This window comes from Folsomia candida, unplaced genomic scaffold (assembly GCF_002217175.1).
Source record: "Folsomia candida strain VU population unplaced genomic scaffold, ASM221717v1 Fcan01_Sc015, whole genome shotgun sequence".
Taxonomy (NCBI): domain Eukaryota; kingdom Metazoa; phylum Arthropoda; class Collembola; order Entomobryomorpha; family Isotomidae; genus Folsomia; species Folsomia candida.
In genome coordinates, this window is record NW_019091207.1 from 3,976,667 (window position 1) to 3,998,658 (window position 21,992).

At 33.1% G+C, this 21,992-nt stretch overlaps 1 protein-coding gene across 1 annotated transcript; it reads right to left on the reverse strand.

Moving 5' to 3' along the window:
• Window positions 1-1,243: 1,243 nt before the first annotated feature.
• On the reverse strand, window positions 1,244-21,828 carry LOC110856407 (UDP-glucuronosyltransferase 2C1). The gene is made up of 5 exons (XM_022104894.2): window positions 21,544-21,828; window positions 7,987-8,673; window positions 5,225-5,673; window positions 2,321-2,424; window positions 1,244-1,656 (listed from the first exon to the last, which is right to left on the reverse strand). Exons 1-5 carry the CDS (start codon window positions 21,730-21,732, stop codon window positions 1,448-1,450), a joined length of 1,638 nt encoding a protein of 545 aa, XP_021960586.1. The 5' UTR covers window positions 21,733-21,828; the 3' UTR covers window positions 1,244-1,447.
• Window positions 21,829-21,992: the final 164 nt, after the last annotated feature.

Sequence of the window (21,992 nt, forward strand, 5' to 3'; positions counted from 1 at the left end):
AGACTTTGTCGGTCAATGTAACGATGTCGGATGCAAATGCGATGACGCCGATTTGTGCAATGCTCCCCTCCTTCTGGGGGAACGAATGGTGCAAAAAAACAACGGGAACGATGTACACGGTTTGATCACACAAATTAATTTTGCACAATTTAAAGCTTGGTATCTATTGAGACGATCGTATTGGGCTAAATTTCGATGAATTATAAAACGATGAAGCCCACGAACGATTTTTCTGATTTTTTTATAGGATATCAAACAACTATCAAACTACCATGCCCACAAATGGAGAAACAAATATTCTCCTGGGCTATGTTTAACACGTATTTAGATAGGCCAAAAACAAAAACGAAAATTAAAATATGAAGACCACGAACGATTTTTAAAATATTTGCATATGTTGATGGTCATACTATTGGTGATTTTTCATCAAAAAATTGAAGATGGTACATTTCTAGGTTTCGAGCTATTAATTCAAATGCATCAAAAAACATGGAATGAAATGGAAACCATGCAAAATTACCACAGGTATTAATAAAATGGTAACCATGTTGCGCGTTGCTACAATTTTGCATACCATTTCCAATGTTTATAAACCAAAGTCCGACAAGAAAAAAACATTGATTACATTCATCGGTTGGAAGTGACTCAAACAGGCCCCTTGGAGTTATAGTAGACATGCTGAATAATTGTTTGATAGTATAATTTGCCAACTCGCCAAGTTTGCAGTTAATCGGGGTTCATTTGACATAGTTGTAAATGAACAGACATACGAACAGACAGACTGGCAAAACGGTTCCCCAAGTCTTAAATCGGGGTAGGAATCATTGAGCGCTATTTACTAATCAAAAACCACTGACAACCAACCGAATTTCGATAAGATATATTAGCCCAAAAAATCGCCTTAATTTCTTATCAAAATAATTCAAAACTCATCGAAATTTAGCCCAAAACGATCACCATAACAGATACCCTTCTTTGCATAATTTAAATTTTGCACTCTTTTCCTAAAAAAAGCATATCGTGTCCATTTCCAGGTTTATTTTCCACGCTGGGCGTCACTTTCCTGGTGCGAGGCTGCTTTGGGGGGCTGAATTAAATCATTGATCAAGGAAAAATATGTCTCGGAATTAAAACGATTTATGATTTTTTTACGAAGCGAAGGCAAGATTTAAATTGTGTAAAATTTTGTAAAATTTGTGAGTGATTGTTGCAAATACTATTAGTAAATTGCAAATTGATTATGTATCTTTAAAATTCTTTCATTGTCCGCCCATTTATTTGTAAGATCTTGTCCGCATAATTAATTTTGTTTAATCAACACATATCTATTTAATACGATCTGAAAATTCTCCTCTTATTTAATAAATTTAATAATAATAGATAGCAATTTTGTTAATAATTTATTTAAATTTAGCCTTGATAAGGACTTATTATACTGCTTAATTATCTACTGTTTTTTATGCTTGCGAACAGTTTTCGCGGAAAATTTTGTCTTTGTCGCGGTAGATCCGCAGCAGCAGCGTAGAATCCATCGCAAGATGGCGTAGAGTACGTAAAGCGTTCCTATAATGATGGCCAAATAGGCAGCAATCACGTCGAGGGAGTGGTACTGAATTGAAGACAGATTTCGCGCTGGTGACCGCAAATGTGGCGCGCCTGAAAATAATTTATGAAAATATTGAAGCAATTCACGCAGTCCTTTGTAACCTTGTAAAATCGGTAAACTTATAAAACTTTGGATAATTTTTATTTAACCAAGACGATGATCCATATCTGGATTAAAATTCTAGTAGCAAATGGCAAAAGAAATGTATATTGGTGTGTAAATACAACATATAAAGTGATTTTTATTAAAATTTGGCAAAAATGTCAGGTTATATATTGAAACTTACACAGTCTTGGTACCTTGTAAAATCGGTAAATTTACAAAAATTTAGATACCTTAACGACAAAGCTGATCCTCATCTGGATATTAAAATTCCGGTAGCAAATGGCAAAAAAACGTATATTGGCGTTTAAACACAATAATTTTTTTAATTTGGCCAAGTTCTCCAAAAAAATCTGGCGTTATTGAGACAATTCACGCAGTCATTGGTAACTTTGTAAAATAATTTTCCAACTTTACAAAATAGAAAGACGCCCTTGACTTTATTAAGTTAACAAAAATTTGGGAGCTAATTTTATTCCGAAATATTTGGCAAAATTTGTAAGTTTACGGATTTTACAATGTTACCCAGGCCTGTGTGAAGTGTCTCATGGAAATTTATGAGATCGTAAACTCTGTACGTTTTTACAAAAAAATTGATGAAAATTTTCTAACCTTTGTGTCGCATGACGTACTCCAACCAAAACACGCCCCTGTCTAACGGATTGTCGATCTGGTCACGGAAAACGGTTGATAAACGTTGCACGTTTTCACGATATCTGAAAATAATTAGGAGCATTTGAATTAATTTGAAAGGTCACAAAGTTTAAATTATTCCTTATGTAAATTAGGTCAAAGTCAAGATTAAAATTTAAAAAACCTAGCAATTACTTAACTCGCATGTTTGTAAAGTGGGTGATACATTTGTGTAAACAATTTTTTACAAGTTTTCCAAGATTGGATAGCCAAAATTTGGGTGAATATCTATATAGAGGGGTCGCCCCGGGAAGTGGTGGTCAGTTTGTAATTAGTAGCAGGGTAGTAAACAATGGTTTCAGTGATCTTATTTTTTCGTATAATATTGCAAATATATTCAACCACGTACCCTCAAAATTTCATAACCTTCGCAACTTCAAAGCGATTGGGGGAGACTGCACCTTTAGTGCTTGCGCAGCTGACGGTCCTGTCCAACAATGGCATGATCGTCACCCCACCAATACATACATACAACTTCAAAGCGAGGAAGTCGGGAAACGATTTTTTTGTAAGTACCAAAATTCGAGTTACAAAGACTTCAAGAAGTCTTTACCACATTTTAAAGGAGAAGGGTGTGGCCGTGCAAAAATTTAGACTTACATAAAAAAGTATGGAGAATCCGAAAATGTCAACCTGAGAAAACGCACCATGAGAAAAAACCATCTAAATCAACACTTGAAAGTAAAAAACGATTGAATTTATTTTCTGAAAATGTAGCTCCACGTCCATGGCCGATGCGGCCAAAAGGTCAAAGATAAATACAGACTACTTTCATCGTGTTAAGGCCCACAAGTTATGGGTCAAAGCGTATGCAAAAAAATCTGCATCAAAACATACAGAAGGTCGAGAAAAAATGGTAAACGCAAGATGTCCCACGCTTTGAAACCAAATTTTACCAAAAAAAATGGTCACAGACGACGAGTCCTATGTCCTTAAAGATGTGACAGAAACTCCGGGAATGCAATTTTTTTCTGGGAAATATATCTCTGAAGTGTTAACCAAAGAGAAAGTAAAATGTTAAAAATTTCTCACGAAATTTCCGATTTGGCTGGCGTCAAAATGCATGGTGATCAAATGACAGTTTGATTTTGAAAAATGAAAACCCCCCAAATGTCCCTTATCTTCGTCCCATTGAAATATTTTGGACTTTATATAAGAAGTAATACTCCCTGCTTTGTGAAACAGTCGATATTTTAAGAAAATTTCGGTTCGGGTAGGAAAAAATTAACAATGAATTTGCAAAGTCTTCCGGAAAAGTATTATTGGCGGACGCGACTAAAAAGATTAAATACGAAGTAGATAATGGATTAAAGTCTCTTTTGCTTGCGGATATATTACGTCAGATGTATTTAACATATTATCCCAAAATTTGAGACTTCTAGAATCATTCTTTGGCCAGTTTTATGGACAAATTTCACACCACCACTTCCCGGGGCGACCCCTCTAAAATTCACTTTCGCATAACTCACCCAGATCTTTGTAACGTTGTAAACTTTACAAAGGCTTGGACTTACAAAGTTTACAAGTTTTATCATTGTCACTGTTAGCTGACATTGCTTGATTTTTTTAAAGTCAACTTGTTTTTTAATTTTGAAAAATTTTGAAATTTTACGAAGCTTCAATCCTTGCATTATTTTTGTCTTTGTGTGAAATCCACATGCACAGATAATCTATTCAGCTCTCACAATTAATGTTGAAGATTATCAAAAATTAAAACGGTGTCTAATTGTACCATTTTTCAAAAATTATTCCGCAAAATACTCCCAAAATATTTCCAAGCTTAAGTTTCGTAAAATAATTTAATCTAATTTTCTTTCCTACGTTTCCTTCCATTTTTAACCGTTCACCCCTTAACGGCTTACTTATTTGTGAAATTCTAAAATAGCGAAGAAATTTACTCAGATATTTGTAAACTCGTAAAGTTTTCGAAAGATTACGAATACAAATTTATTTTAACCTTACCCATTATCCGTCTTTTTCCTGGATAAACGTGTTTAAACTAATTTTACAAAATTTATACATATTCATTAAATCCTAGACTAAAGCTCAAAAACCTATTGAACTGTTTAACATTTAAAAAATTCTGGAAATTTTTTTTAATGGTGTCAAATAACACCATTTTTCCAAGCAAGAAAGTATTTTTTGCAGATACAGATATTTTGACCTGCAAGAAATTCAATAAACTGCGCCCCACCGCTGTGGGGCGCAATTCAATAAACTCCGCCCACTTCATGCAGCACGTGATAAGATGGCGCATGTTTCTTGTACCTTGCTTTTCTTGCGTTTCTTGCCTTGCAGGGCAAAGAATTTTAGTAATTCCGCAATAAATCGAACGCTGCTATTAGTGTCGAAATTGAAAATGAAATTTCAAATCACTCGATGCATCGACAAGCTGAGCGACTCCAAGCAGAGCGGAATAATATTTACGGGATTAAAATAAATGCAATGAATTTGTGACAATTTAGATTAAATTGAATCGGGTGGCAGGTTTAAAATTGCATGATTTAAACATCGTAATAATTAGTTTTTAAAAGTATTAAATCAGGTAACCATAAAATAGATATCCAGTACGCTTTTTACCAGAGCAAAGTAAATGTAAGGAATTTTGCACATTTTGCACATTTAGGAGAGTTAGGACAGCTATGATATTTTGGGCGTTAGAATATTTTAGGTATTTGCATATTTTGGGCATTAGGATATCTTATGCATTTTGCGCAATAAAAGCAATTTTTTTTACATTGTTTACATTTTGTTCATGCAATGCAATATGGTCACGGCATCATTCACTTAACACAAATTAAACTCCCATTAAAATCGTCTCACTTTGGATTATTGATGGCTTCATTGATCGCGTTGGTGAGGCTTTCTTCCGTCAAATCGTTCCAGTCGAGCCTGACGAGGTAGCCGTGCTTCTCGGCGGCCTGCGCGTTGAGGGGCTGGTCTCCGAAGAAGGGCATCCCCAGGAGGGGCACCCCGTGGAAGATGGCCTCCTCCGTCCCCCCACCCCCGCAGTGCGTCATGAACAGTCGGATCTTCCCGTGCCCGAGGAGGTCCTGCTGGGGCAACCATTTGCTCAGAAGCACGTTCTTTGGCAGGTTCGGAATATCGTCCGTTTCATACTTCCAAATCACTTTCTGCTTCAAACGGCTAAACACGTTGAGGAAAATGGCTCGTTTTTCGGGGGACATTAAATCCGAGCGGAGGTAAGTTCCCAGGGAGAAGAGGATGAAACCCGCGTCACTGTTTCCAGAGGAAATGAAGTCTTCCAAATCCTAATTATTTAATTAGAGAAGAATTAAGGGATAATTTAACTTGAAATAAGCATTCTAGATACATATATTATTCATCAAAATTGTACATTTCTTAAATTATAATAAATAATTTTCAAAAATTTTATTCGTAAAGATATGCAATTTTTGATAAAAGAACATAAAAAAATGGTTCTACAAGATTTCAAAATCTTCTCGACACTTTATTATTTCAAACTATTAAGATATGAATATGACTTTGGCATGAATAATGTAATTAAGAAATTTTTAAACTTTTATATGAAAAATTACGGAAATAGGTATTAATTTTTCGAGTTTTATTTGATGAAATATTATCAAATATTTTAAAGCTAAACTTTCAAAATAATCCTTAAAAATTTGTAGAAATATTTGGATTTTTACGGATTTTATGTGAATTGAGTAAGTGTAACGGCAATAATTTAATTATTGTAAAAAACATATATTTTTCATAGTGACAAGATTTATGGTAGCTCGCCTGGTATTATAAATACATGTTAAACCCATATCTAAAATTAGGAGTGAGGAATTGGATGAGACTCACTGTAAACTGTAGAATCCGGATTTAAGGGCCAATGGTCAACGTTTCGAACCTTCGTTCTTCTTCAGGACAGGAGGGAGAAATTTTTAGTGACTGCTCACGGGAAGAACCAATGTGAGTGTGAAGGAATGGGGATAGGAAGGATTGAAAGGAAGACTGCTACGCCCACGTGGTCTGGCAGTCTTCCTTTCAATCCTTCCTATCCCCATTCCTTCACACTCACATTGGTTCTTCCCGTGAGCAGTCACTAAAAATTTCTCCCTCCGGTCCTGAAGAAGAACGAAGGTTCGAAACGTTGACCATTGGCCCTTAAATCCGGATTCTACAGTTTACAGTGAGTCTCATCCAATTCCTCACTCCTAATTATCCTCACTCGCACATTTTACCAATTATCCATATCTAAAATTACCCTGGTCATGATTTTTTTTTCCTTAGGAAATATAAAAAACCTATCAGTACAGCTTTGCTTAGCCCGAACCAGGAACGTTTAGTAAGCCCATGTTTGTCAGAATTTTCTATAAAAAAAGATCCGAAATTCAACCCTCCTAAATTCTAAATTAGAATTTCTAATCCTAAGTTATTTTTCGCCTCCATCCTAAATTTCTGCTGAATATATAAACTCATAGAAATCGGTATGGGTCACCGCTTAGTGCCCCTCAGGTTACTTTTTGTTTATATTTTACTTCAAATTATTTCATGAGAAGTCATTAAGTATCACTGTGCCGAATTTCAGCTTCTTACGGTAATTTCTTAAAATCGGTATGGATCATCCTAACGGGTCCCGGAATATGAAAATTTTACCAATTTCATGCCATATTCTTGCATTAGGACCCATAAGCAACCTCTCCACCAAATTTCAGCTTGATTGGATGATTTTGAAAAATCGGTATGGGTCACCCCCTCGGGTACCTCCGGTTGAAAAATTTTCTAATTTCACTTCATATTCTTTCATTAGGAGTCATTAGCAACCTATATACAAAATTTCATGTTTCTACGACAATTTTGAAATTTTGGTGCATAATACCCCACCCACTCTGATGACCCCCATCGGCCCAAAACTTTTCTGATCGAACCCATCTTCGAACTCGGTCGTTGCATTGCCCAGATACATGTCTGTACCAAATTTGGTAAAAATCGGTCAACTCGTTCGAGAGTTATCGAAAGACAGACGGACAGACGGACAGACGGACAGACGGACATGACAATTACATAAGCCCTGGTTCGGGCTAAAAATACATTTTTGTCCCAATTTCCGAAAATATGACGTGTCATTTGCCACAAAAATCCATAATATTTCACGACCAGGTCTTTGTCCTTATTTTTCAAAATCAACTGATTGATTGAGTTTGATTACAAAAAATGTGTATGCTAATTTTCCTCCGAAATATTTTGTAAAATTTTGTAAAAGTTCGAAAGATTAATTAAAGAATTTACGGATTTTACAAAGTTACCAAGGCCTGTGTGAATTACCTGAATACGTCTTTGCAAATTCGTACCGGATTTTTAACTCCTATAAAATTTCCGAAATTTTACCTTCGGTAAAAAATTGTGAAATTTATGAAAGTTTAAAAAATCAAAACGGGCCAAATCAAATTTTATCTTTGGCAGTGGTTTTTGGCAGTGATTTTACAGTAGTTACCAAAGCCTGCGTATGTAAATTGTCTCCATCTAATTTTTAGCTTGCACCGAATTTTCAAAATTTTGAATTTTGCTTCTTTAAAAAAATGAATAGAAAACGGAAAAAATTGCTGGTTTACCTTCGGCAGTGGTTTCGCCTTCCTCGAATGAATCCCACCCACATCCACGACATCCGGAAGATTCGGTTTCGGCCGACTCACCGAAAAATGCCCGTTCGACAAAATCATCGACGCTCTCCCCAAAATTTCCCCCGCTCCGGGCGCATCACTCCCGACCTTCTCCCTGTACAGCTCCTCCATCACGGGCAGATAGTAAAATGAATAAAGCCCGTCGAACAGCACGTTCATCCCAAAGTTCAAAAACCTCTCGGAAAACGTCATATCGTCTCCGAGGTTGATAAACGTGTTCGAAACGAACGAGCTGGGGTGATTCCCGCCAAGTTTTTCGACCAAAAAATTCGGCGCGCTGGTCGGCGAGAACAGGACAAGCGGTGTCTTTGATTTCCCATTTTTCGACATGATTTTGTGCACAAGTCCGAGCGCGCAGTCGTTAAAGAGCGGTTGGATTAGGATCAAGTCGAAATCGGTGGCGTATAAGGCTTTAACGTCGGCGCGGTCGTACACTTCTCGGCAATATTTCGGCACAACTTGGGTCAACATGGTCCACGGGTTGATTTCTTCGTTTCGCTCGCGCATCGCGAATAAATCGATGTTGTTGTCGGACCAGATTTCGTCGGAGCCGAAGGTGAAGATTTCGGTGATGTTGGGGTGTTTTGAGAGGCCTTTGGTGGGGCTGAGGAGTGTTACCTGGGGAAAAAGGGTGACAAAATTTGAAATGAAAGTCAAAATTTGAGATTCAAATTTTTAAGCTAGATAAAATTTACTAAGGACAATTTTTTTAATTAGCTTTGTAAAATTGTCTGAAAATAGCTTTTCCTGGTTTTTATTGAAGACAAATTAGAATTAGATACATCTTGCAAATTTTCCTTATTTGCTTTATTTACTTTTATAGCTTTTTATGCAATTCTAATGAAAAATTTTCATTGGAATTGCAAAACATTGGTTGGTGGGTGCTAAAATCGGGAATTTTTGATGACGTAATATATGGATGGCCCCAAATTGGGCACAATTTTTTATTTACTGTTTTTTTAGTATAAAATGAAGTTGGTTAAATTTACTCAATGATGAGTAAAACAGAGGATTTCGATTCACTATTGTGTAAAATTTTATCAAATTTTTATGTCATAGAAACTTCTAATTTAGATTATAATTTCAAATCTGTGCAAAGTTGACGTTAATAGTGAATTGATGTGAATGCCCTCATTGTATTAAATCAAACTTCGTCCTTATCTGAACACTACTGGGGATATTACAGATGTATAATTTTATTAAATTTGGCGTTAATATGGTACAAATTTGTTTGTAATTATTTTTACTAGGGCGATGAACATGTCTTTAGTTTTCTTTTTCTTACTAACGTGATTTAGTAAATATTATTGAATATTATTATCCATTAAATTTTCAAAATTAACCGATTACACAAAATCGGCTAATTTTGCCATTCAAAATCTATTTTTTTAATGTAAACATCTTAAAAACTGCAAAATTTTAGTTTCTTTTACAACAAATTTTATCCACTCCTCTTTCCTTCGAGCATAATCTTTAAGTCAAATGGATTTTATTCCTTGAAAAAGTTTAATCAAATTTCGTCACAATATTCGCTGGTGAAAATCCTATTTCTAACTTATGTTACTTGTAAAAATTGTGTAAACTTTTTTAATTTTTTTAAATTCTAAAATTCGCCTAAAATGGCAAATTTCACTTTATAATCTTCGTACATGTTTTCCTTTCTGTATTTGCAATTCTGTATTTACAGGAGTGAAAATTATGATGTGAATTTTTTAAAAATATACCCGACAGGCTTTGATGCCAAACTTAATATTTTCTAAAATACCTTACAGCAGTAAGCTCGAATATGTATACGCAGAATTGTTGTTGTATAATTGGTGGTATAAAATAAAATTACAATACAGATAAAATTTTGAAAGAATTTCATTTTATGGAACTTACAAAATATTTCAGTTAATTTGATAAATCTTATGGCACTGTGGTAGACAACATGTGTAATTTTGTGGCAATTTTCGTTTTTTAAGACTGCTGGGAAATTCTGACTTTAAAATAACGTCTTTATCAAATTTTAATTGTTGGAGACTTGTGGATTTTTAGTTTTACATAAATTCCATCAAATTTCGACACATTATCCGCTCGTGATAATCCCATTTCTAACTTATATTTTACTTATTGGACAAACTTACGTAAACTTTTTCCATTTTGCTATTTTCTAATTCACCTAAATTAGCAGATTTTACTTCGTAATCTTAGTCCCTGTTTTTCTTTCCGTATTTATTTGTACAAGATTATAAATAATGACGTGAACTATTTTAAAAATCTAACCGAGAGACTTCGACGCCAAACTTGGTATTTTCTAAAATCCTCTACGGCAATAATCTCCAAAACAGATTATGGTATCGAGATTGTGTTACAACATCCGTGTTATATCATAAAACTAGAATACTTTTTTCCAAGAAAAATTTTGAAAACTTTTAATTTCAGAAATTTACAAGATATTCGAGATAAATATTACACCGATAAATAAATTAATGTACAAGTTACAATATTGTGTTTGGTGAAAAGAATAGTGGTCAAGCTTATGTTCATTTTTAGACCACTACAAAATTCGGAATTCAAAATAAGACCTGAGAAAAATTTGACTTATGCAGATTTATTTATTTACTTGTTTATTTTGTGTCTTTTTTTCAAGTGCCAGTAATAAATATCAGTTAACTACAGATTGTAAGTAACTGAATTAAATTATTTGAAACCCAGTAATGATTTTAGATTTGAGTGCATTTAAGATACATCGTAAAACTGCAAATTTGCCAGATTTCGTTAAACTATTTGCTGGAAAGTTATAGAAATTTTCCCAAAGCAAATCGGAATATGTTTACATACTATATAAATATTTTGCTAGATTATTTCGTACGCAGATTTTTCGCATAGAGTAGAGTATTATCCAAAAGAATTACTAGCAAAAAATGTAGCACATATCCACCGTACTTTTTGCAAAAATTGAGTACAAACTTGTACAAAATAAATAGTAGCCACGTTTTCTGTTACAAAATCTTGTAAATATTTGCTATGTATTTTATTTTTCGGACTTTGCAAAATATTAGCGTTCATTGAGTAAATGTGACGCCAAGAAGTAATTTAGTGGAGAAACTTATATACGGTTGGTTTACAACAGATCAAAATAAGATCCAAAGAACAAGTTAAAAATTTTGAAGTACATATTAGAGTAATACTTAAACTCTGAAAAGTTTAGAGAAATACATAAAATCTGTAATAAAATACAAGAATGAATTGATTCTGTACTAATTTTTAAATCAATGTTCAAATTTCAAAATCCAAAATTATTCAATGGTTTCAAACAGTTTAAGAAAATACATTTTGTTGGGGTTTGTCTTTTAAAATTGGAATTTTCATGTGTTCTTATAGACAACAAATTTTGATCAATCGAAGACGCTAATGGAATATCTAATATTTACATTTACATGTGAATTAATTTATCGCCGTTCAACTTACCGTTTTCATTTAACAGACTAAAATCCGAAAACGTACACTGTTAGAAATCTGGTATAGTCAGGCGGGTATTGATTTCTCGGTATTAAAATTGCTACCCCTTAGTACTCTAGTTATACCCGTCCGTAAAAATTTGCTAATGAAATGATAAAACTTTAAAACCAAGCTACTTACTAAAAGTTTACTCAGTTTACAAAATATGGCTTAAACTAGACAATGGGAAACTTGAAACCCTATTTTCTAACATTGTCGCCACCAGAATTATTCTCAAATAATATCTTTTCGCAATTTTAGTAATTGTTCGTGGAAAATAAACTATTATACGCGCAGAACTATCCTGGGCCGTAGCGACGATTCGTCCGGCCTGGATAGTTTGGCCGTGGTACGGCCTAATATGCGCCAAAACATTACTGAATCCCTGATCTTATCTAGTGTATTCTCTTGCTGGTACTTCCCCTCGAGCCGTTCGGCCTGGAGAGCGTCTCTCCAGGGTCTAACAATGCGATGGTATGAAGTGGAACCTTCCGATTTGGTTGAAATTTTAAAATTATATTGTCCAAGGCAATACGGCCAACGTTTCTTGAGGCAGCTTGTGCGATGGTTGGAATCTGCCAAAATGTTTGAGGTCAAAGATCTTCGCAAAATTGCTAAATTAGTTACGATGCAAAAGAAGACGTTGTCGTGAGTAAGCCCAATGTTCGAAATCTGGTAATAGTCAAGCAGGTATTGATTTCTAGGTATTAAAATTATACTGGACCGTAAAAATTAGCTACCAATATGGTAAAACTTTACTACCGAATGTGCGAAACGAATGACTAAGATTATGCAAATATGAATTAAGCGAAATTGTTGTTTTGCCTTATTTGAAATTGGACAAATTCCCTTTATGTGATATGGGTATTATGCAAAATAAATTATGTAAATCAACCGGAGGCCTTTGGATATATTGCAGTACAAACTTTAAAAAAACTTTTTTTTAACTTTTCAAACTTTGTGCTGCGTGAGAAACAGACAGAAAATAAAGCAAAAAAGGGTTTCAACCCAAATTTTTTAATCTAAAATTATGCATCAGTTTCAAATAATTCAAAAAGAGACGTTCTTCTTTTAGACAAAAATTTGCATTTCCATGTGTGCTGATCAGAAGAAAATTATGAGTGAGGTAGACATCATCTAATTACGTTGTGTAGCAATATGCTTACACATTAATTAATTTATCGCCGTTAAACTTGATCATTACCGACTAAAACTCGGAAACTTTCAAATATTTCGATACCTTTAAAACGTTTATGTGCAATTCAATTTTTTATGTATGATATTTTATAATTATTTACCTATGTAAGATGTTTTATATTTATTGTAATTTTATATTTTATTATATTCGGAAACATTCATTAATTTTACAAAATAGAAATATCTAGCTCCTTGCGCTTAAAAATTTTGAAAAGTTTGTTAACCATTTTGACAATTTTTAAAGTAAGAAGAAAGAAAATTTTGTAAATAAGTGATCGTACATTTATCAATATGAATTACAATTTTTGGAAAAATATTAAATTGCATTATCATACGCCGATTTTGATAATTTTGAAAATTAATATATCAATATTTAAGTAAAGATCTACAATTGATGCATTTTTCGATGAAAAATATTCCAATTTGCACATTTAAAACCATAAAATCCGTGTAGTTTTATTTTCTAGTTATAAAATAAAACTACTATGTAAGTACTTTTCCTTACCAAAGTTTTGAAATAATTTAATTTTCAAGAATTTATAAAATATTCGAGTTCTAAGTGTCACCATAGATCGGAGTACTCCGGGCTTGGAGTACGCAGCTTTTTCTGGAGGCCGGAGTACGCGGAGGCCGGAGTACGCATGGACGGCCGGAGGCCGGAGTACGCGGAGGCCGGAGTACGCAAAATATCCGATCTATGAGTGTCACGCCGATAGATAGATAAATGTAAAGGTTTACTGTGTGTGATTGCGTGGGTTTTAGATTTACTCTGAAATTCTAATTTTAAAATAATGTCGTTAAAAAATTTGTTCTTTAACTTTTCGTCAAGTCTTTCATTTTAATTGTTGGAAAATTTGTGGATTTAATTAAGTATTTAGTGGTTACATAAATTGAATGATAGTGAATGAAAATACATTTCCCTTCCTTTGAATGAAAATGATTGAAGGATTCCGTCATTTCAGAAGAATGACTGTGAATGAAAGGATTTTTCACTCATTTCATTTTTCACACTATGCTTGATACATGGAGCGAAGTAAGAAATGAAGTCGGTTAAAGTGAAGCGAAATGAGTTTGAAAGAACATGACTGAATGTGAATGAAAATCTTCAGTCAGAAATCTGGATGACTGAATTTTGAATGAAAATTTTGTTGCTGAACAAGTATGGTAATAACAGCTCGACTTTAAAACCTAAACCACCAAAATAATGTGTGATCTACTCATCATTTGGTAAATTTTGTGTCAAATTAAGTATTATTGGCGTCAAGTTTGCACACTTTTAGAAATTAATGCAAATTACTAAACAACAAGAGAAGGTATGGTTCCAATCGGCATATTTTTATTTTTAGATCCATTCGGAAATTCTGATTTGAAAATAACGTCGTTATCAAGACTTGTTGTTATCAAATCTTTAATTGTTGGAAACGTGTGGATTTAGTGGTTTTGACTAAACTTCTCATCAATTTCTCATTAATTTCTCTAAATATCATGTTTTTTTAGTAAAATACTGTGGGTATTCACGTCAACTTCGTAAAAGCCGCAAACGTCGCTTCGCAACATATCTTCGCAAGTTTGCGATGTTTGCGAAGAGTTGCGATGCGACAACCAATCAGATTGCTTTATTTTTTTACGAAACATGCGAAGCAAAAGGGCATCTATTATCGTCGTAAACTATTTTTCACAAACTCGTCGTCAAGTGAAATTTTCATTTCTCCTCATTTTTGGAAATGTTGCCAGACAACCTTACACTTTTCCGTCAAGTGAATTATTTTTTGCAAATAATCAATTTACGTATTTTCATGTAAAATAAGTCGTTCACGACACCGATTTCGCAAACACCGCAAAGTTGCGAAGATGTGTTGCGAAGCGACGTTTTTTAGTGACATGAATACCCACACTGTCAATTAAAAAAAAATTCTTTGTAATTCGCCTAACCGGATTTCGCTTCGTCGTCCTGGTTTTCTTTCTGTATCTGTATTTGTGAAGGGTTACAAATAGTAAATTGATTTTTTAACCTAACCGGATGACTTTGACGCCAGATTAAGTATTATCAAAAATGCACTATCTAAGTGTCCTTAAAGATATCTTGCAGAAATCTGGACAAACAATATCACAGATTTAGGACTTGCATAAGGGTATTTTGCATAAGGGTCACATATAATCCTTATTGACTAAACACCTTTTAACATAAAAGAACTTCTTACATGATTGGATGTTGCATAATTTTGCACTATTCGAATTCAGGTAATAGTCAAGTAGGTATTGATTGCTAGATATTAAAATTATATTGGACCGTAAAAAAAATAGCTACCGATCTGGTAACACCTTAGTACCGAATGTGCGAAACAAATGACTAAGATTATGCAAATATAAATTATGCGAAATTGTGGTTTTGCCTGATTTGAAATTGTACAAATTCCCTTTATGTGATATGGGTGTAAATGCAAAATGAATTATGTAAATCAACCAGAGAACTTTACAATACTGGGAGCCACAAAGTTTGTGCGACGTGAGAAACATAAAATAAATCAAAAACCTGATTCAATTCAAATTTCGTAATATAAAATTATGCATTAGTTTCAAATAATTCAAAAAGATACTTCGTTCTTGTACATAAAATTTGAATTTCCATGTATTTCTATCACAAGAAAATTTTATGTCGGGCGGAAATCATCTAGTTGTTGAATAAGCCAAATATTTACACGTTAATTAATTTATCGCCGTTAAACTCAATCATTTCCGAAAAACTCGCAAATATTTCAACTTTTTTAAAACGTTTATGTACACGAACAATTCAAACGATTGCAAAACTTGCCCATCCAAATCCTTAGTGTGAAAATGTTAATAAAATTGCTTCGTAAAGTTTGAGCATTTGTGAGTGATTTCCCTATTTGATGCGAATAAGTCAAGTATATAGGTTTATTTTTGGTAAATTTGTGGACAAAATTTTAATGCGTAAATAAATAAACAAGACTCGAGTCGGTTGTACACTTTTTCTAATCCGTCCGAACCGAATCCGAAAATTTCTGTCGAAAAAATATCCATCCGAACCGAATCAGAATTTTTCGATTGAAAAAAATATCCATGGATTGTATGTAGCTCCTTGCGTTTAAAAATTTTGAAAAGTTTATTAACCAATGTGACAATTTTTAAGGTAAGAAGAAAGACAACTTTGTAAATAAAGTGATTTTGCAATTATCGATATGAGTTAAGATTTAGAAAAATCATAATTTGCATTTTTAGACGCCAATTTGGATAATCTTGAAAAATAATATATTCAAAACTAAAATAAAGATTTACCGTGCACATGACTGATGAAAAATATTCCAATTTGTACATTTAAAAACCTAAAATTCGTGTAGTTTTATCTTCTAGTTATAAAATAAAACTACAATGTAAATACTTTTCCTTAGCATAATTTTGAAATAATTTAATTTTCAAGAATTTAAAAAATATTCGAGCTAAATGTCACGCCGGTGAATAGATAAATGTAAAGGTTTACTGCGTGTGGTATAAAACAGGTTAATTGTTCTGCTTTTATATTTTTTAGGTTTACTCAAAAATTCTGACTTTAAAATAATGTCGTTTTACAAATTTGTGGCTATCGAATTTTTAATTTTAACCGCTTGAAACTTGTGGTTGCATAAATTCGACTAAATTTTGTCAAACTATCGGTTGGTGAAAATCCCATATTTAATTATGTATTGGACAAAATTTAAAACAAAACTTTTTCGATTTTGTTATTTTCTAAATAATTCGGCTAAATTGACAGATTTCACTTCGGAATTTGTGCAGGATTACAAATAATGAAGTGAACTTTTTTAAAAATCTAACCGAAAGACTTTGACGTCAAACTTGATATTTTCTAAAAAAAAATACTCTACATCAATAATTTCAAAGATACCTCACGTCGTGGAACTATGTTCAAAAATACGAGAAAAAGGTACAATACTTTTTTTTAAGAAAAATTTTGAAAAAATTTTAATTTCAGCAGTTTACAAAATATCAGTTAATTGTTACACGGATAAATAAATGTAGAAGTTATTAATAATAACTTATTACTGTGCGTGGTAAAGGGAAAAGAGGTGAAGTTTATTTTCGTTTTTAGTCCAATTTAAAATTCTGAGTTCAAAATAACGCCATCAGCAAAACTTGACTTATGCAGATTTATCTATTCGCTTTAATTTTTTCAAGTGCCAGTAATAAATATCAGTTTGTAAGGAACTGACTTAAATTATTCCAAACCAATAATGATTTTGGTTTGGAGTGTATTCAAGATGCATCGTCAAACTAGAAATTTGCCAGATTTCGTAAAACTGAAGTTATAGCAATTTTCCCAAGCAAATCAGATTATGCTTACACACATAGGTTGTTAGATTATTTCGCAAGCAGATTATTTCGCACACAGTATTGTCCAAAAGAATTACTTTTTTTTGAAAAATGTCCACCGTAATTTTGCAAAAATTGAGTATAAACTTGTACAAAATAATAAAGTACCTAGTCACGTTTTTGTTACAAAATCTTGTAAATATTTAATATCTTGTGGATTTTGCAAAATACTAGAATTCATTGAGCAAATGTGACGCCAAGAAGTAATTTAGTTGAGAAATGTACATTTGGTTGTTTTACAACAGATAAAGTTGAGAAAGGTATTTAAAATCAGTAATAAAATATACGAATGAATTGATTCCGTAGTTTTAATCAATGTTCAAATTTCGGCTCAAATTTCATAATCAAAAATTATTCATAGGTTTCAAACAGTTTAAGAAGATACAATTTGTTGGAGTTGTTCTTTTAAAATTGTAATTTTTATTTGAGCTATTAAATAAAAAAATTGAGCACCCGAAGACGCAAGGCGATATCTAATTAATGTATTTTCTAACACATTAACACGTGAATTAATTTATCGCCGTGGAACTTAACCGTTTTCATTTTACAGACTAAATTCCGAAAACATACTGCTAGAAATCTGATATAGTCAGGCGGGTATTGATTTCTCGGTATTAATGCTGCTACCGTTTTGTATGCAAATTATTTCGGTCCGTAAAAATTTGCTACCGAAATGGTGAAACTTTAAAACCGAGCTATTACTACATGCATGTTATCACTGCCACTAAAGTCATTTATGCATGAATACCGGTCGCCTTGCAAGATTATTTCGCACGCATATTAATATGTATCTAAATAAATTGAATTACTTATTAAGTGAAAAATGTACCACAGTGTCCAACGTACTTTTGCAAAAATTGAGTACAAAGCGTGGGTTCGATTTCTGGTGCCATCCCGTGTGCAGGGAATTTTCGAGCATTTTGAGGAAATGCTCGAAGATTTGATTTAACAGAATTTTTGAATATTTTTTTAAAAAGAAATGCTGAAGGTTTCAGGCAATTTTTCAGCATTTTTTAAAGGAAAATTTAAAGTTTCAGGGAATATTTATAGAGCATTTTTATATGGTTGGTTTCTTACGGAGATGGGAATTTTCCCGGATTTTCTTCTCTCCGTTTTCCGGGAATAAGGCAGAAATCGAACCAACGGTACAGATTTGTTCAAGATAATGAGTACTAAATTATAGACCCACTTTCTTTAAAAAATCCAGTTAATATTAGTTATTTTGCGGATTTTGCAAAATATTCTAATCTTCTGGTTAAGGTTACGCCGAGAATAAATTTAGTGAAGGAATTTATATTTCCGTGGATTACAACAAATTCGAATTCGAACTTCGCCGGGAGTGATTAAAAACTTATTTTTAATTATTTTGAGTAAATAAACCCTATTGAAAAGTTGAGATAAATACAGAGAATTAGTAATAAAACAAGAATGAATTGGTACTACTAATTTTAAAATCAATGTTCAAATTTTCATTTCAAATTTCGTAATCTAAAATTATGAATGAGTTTCAAATAATTCTTTTAAAATTTGGAATTTCCATGTGTATTGATCAAGAAAAATTATAAAGGAGGCTGAGATCATCTAATTCCTTTGCGCCCCAATATTTTTGCACATTAATTTATTTCTCGCCGTTAAACTTGATCATTTCCAACTAAAACTCGAAAACGTACAAATATTTCGAGTCCAGGGTTTGGAAAACCCCGGGGTTTTTGTAGAAAAACCCAACCCCTGGGGTTTATCCGGGGTTTTTGGGGTTTTTGTGGGTTTTTGGGTTTTTGTGGGTTTTTGTGGGTTTTTGTAGATTTTGGGGCAGGTTGAACCAGAATTCCTAAAATTATATATTAGAGATAAACTAATTTTATATACAATTTTAACATGCAATTTTAACCGTTATCATTGATTTGGACTGTTACATCGAAAATTTATGTTTGACATGTAAATCTGGATATATGCAATGATATTTGGAAATTCAAGTCGCAAATGAAGATTCTCAAAATTTCAAGATGAAGTAGAAAAGTTAATTAGCATTGATCTACGTTGTAGTTTAAGGGATTTTGTTTCAATCTACCTCAAAATCCTACAAAAACCCCGGAAAAACCCACAAAAACCCACAAAAACCCGCAAAAACCCCATTAAGCATTAGGGTTTTTCCGGAGATTTGATACCCCAAAAACCCACAAAAACCCCAAAAACCCCAACCCACAAAAACCCGGGGTAGCGAACCCTGATTTCGACCCCTTTAAAGCGTTTAAGGAAACGAACAATTCAAACGATTGCAAAACCATGTTAATAAACTTGATTTGCAAAGTTTGCGCACATAAGTGATTTCCCAATTTGACGTGAATAAGTCTAATATATAGGTTTATTTTTGATTATAAAATTTGTGGACAAAATTTTAATGCGTAAATAAATAAACAAGACTCGAGTCGGTTGTACACTTTTTCTAACCCATCCGAACCAAATCCGAAAATTTCTGTTGAAAAAATATCGATCCGAATCGAATCCGAATTTTTCGGCTGAAGAAATATCCAAACCGAACTAAACGATTGGATTCGGTTCGAATGAATACCTTATTCAAAAGTCGGATAGCCAACTCAACTCTAAAATGAACTCAAAATATTGAAATCTAATCGTGACTTTAGTAAATGTTTGTTTCACGAATTTTACACAAACTTTGTGTAAAATAAATTATTACTGATGCCGTCGATTATGCAACGACTTAAGCAGAGTTCGGCGGACATCGGGCGAAACCCTCCAAATATCCGGATATATATCTATATCCGGGCCAAAATCTCGCCCTCCACCCTCCAATATCTATGAAAAATTCTCACCCTCCAACCTCCAAACCTCCAATATCCATGATATCCGCCGAGCTCTGGACTTAAGATTACAGATTTTTAGCTAACGCAACTGCGGAAAAATTAAATTGTTATATTTAATTCGTTGTATTTTATAATTTGTAAATACTAGAATTTAAAAAAATTTTCGACTTTCTAGATCCAAAAACTGTTTGTTAAGTTGCAAATAAGCAAACTGCAAATAAGTTTTGCATACGATATAGAAATTAGTTTAGGGTTTTCACCTATGCGGATTCGTTAAAAACATATTCGTAAATTTAGGTTAGTTACAAAGGGTTGACGTGAAAGACCCTTCGTAAAATATATTTTGTAAAAATTGTTTTTATTTTTCCTTGCTTAATATTTTCAGTAATCATGGTGTCCGAAATATCATGATTATTTTATTTGTACGAAATTTGTTTAACGAAAATGATGCATCAACATTGCGTAAATATATTTACGAAGCTTCGTAAGCATGGAATTTTCATAGATGTCGTTAATTTATGCTACTTACAACCATACCTGTTCAAAAAAAAACTTTTTTCATTCAAAGGTCAGTCATCCCGATTTTTTGCTGAAGATTTTCATTCGCATTCAGTGATTTTCTTTCAAACTCATTTCATTTCACTTCATCTGGCTTCATTTCTTACTTCATCCCATGTATTAAGCATAGGGCGAAAAATGAAGGGAGTGCAAAATCCTTTCATTCACACTCATTCATTTGAAATGTCTGAATCTTTCATTCATTTTCATTCACCATCATTCTCAATCATAATTAGTCACATGAATGAAAGTGAACAGGTATGCTTACAGCATTTACGACAGTTACGAAGGTGACGTGAAAACCCTCATAAAAAAACATTAACCATACTTATTTAAAAAACATTCCATAGGTACATATATTTCATAAATAATATTTATTTGAAACACGTAAGTGTCAAAATGCAAAATTTAACAAAACTGTTATTATTAAGAGACCCAAAGATCATTTCGACATCACTTGGAAATTATGCAAATCCCCTGAAAAATTGCGAATACGTAATAGTACAGCATGAAGAAAGACATCATAAATTTAAGAAAAACATTCTAATTGGTACTTAATTTCATAGAAAACCTTCAAAAATCAACTCAAGCTAAATATCCACACTTCACTTTTGCTTAATCGATGCGTGTATGCACGGTTAAAAATCTAGTAAAGTCACATGTATACTCCGCACCGGTATTGATTTGGTAACAACTTTTTACCGGATTGGTAGTAGCTTGTTTCTGCGTAGGAAATTGTTCATTAAAACAAGACTACTAAACGGTAATGCCTGTTGTTACCAGTGCCGGAAAAGTCATATATACTCCGGTCAATAATGGTTTAATACCAGTTTTCTAGCAGTATTAAAACATATTTATGCCTAAAACATCATCAAAATCTTAAAAAAAAAATTCAGTCAAAATAAGAATTAAAATGGTCTCCTCTCTAACCTTGTCTCCTTTCCTAGCTAATATTTTGATATCTATTTCGCAATATTTTGCAAAAATATTGCGACTTGAATATTTTGCAAAATTTCACCCAAAACAGTGCTTAACCTCTCACCTTGTCTCCTTTCCTTGCCAATTCCTCGAGCAAGGGAAGATACGTAATTACATGGCTTTTACTCCCGAAAAACTCCACGGCCAAGATGTTCCGACCCTCAACACTCTCAATTTCAAATCCCAACCCCAAAATTAGGAGAATTAATACCACCCCCGTTTTAGAAGTTGACTCATTTGCAATTTTTCCCATTTTTTGTGCAATATTTATTAATTTACTGGAACTAATATTGCCCACATGGAACCCGACGTGGGGGAAAATCGTGCTTGTGACTTGCAAAGATAATTTGGACAAATGAATTCTGCTGAATCATACGGAGTCGTCCAGTTTTTTATGATAATGAAAAAACGACCTTCGGCTCAATTCAGATGCAATCTTGTATAATGATAAAGCTGATATGGTTTGGGGTCTGCAATTATCTCTGCAATTGTGTGTCATGTTGGGCACATGTA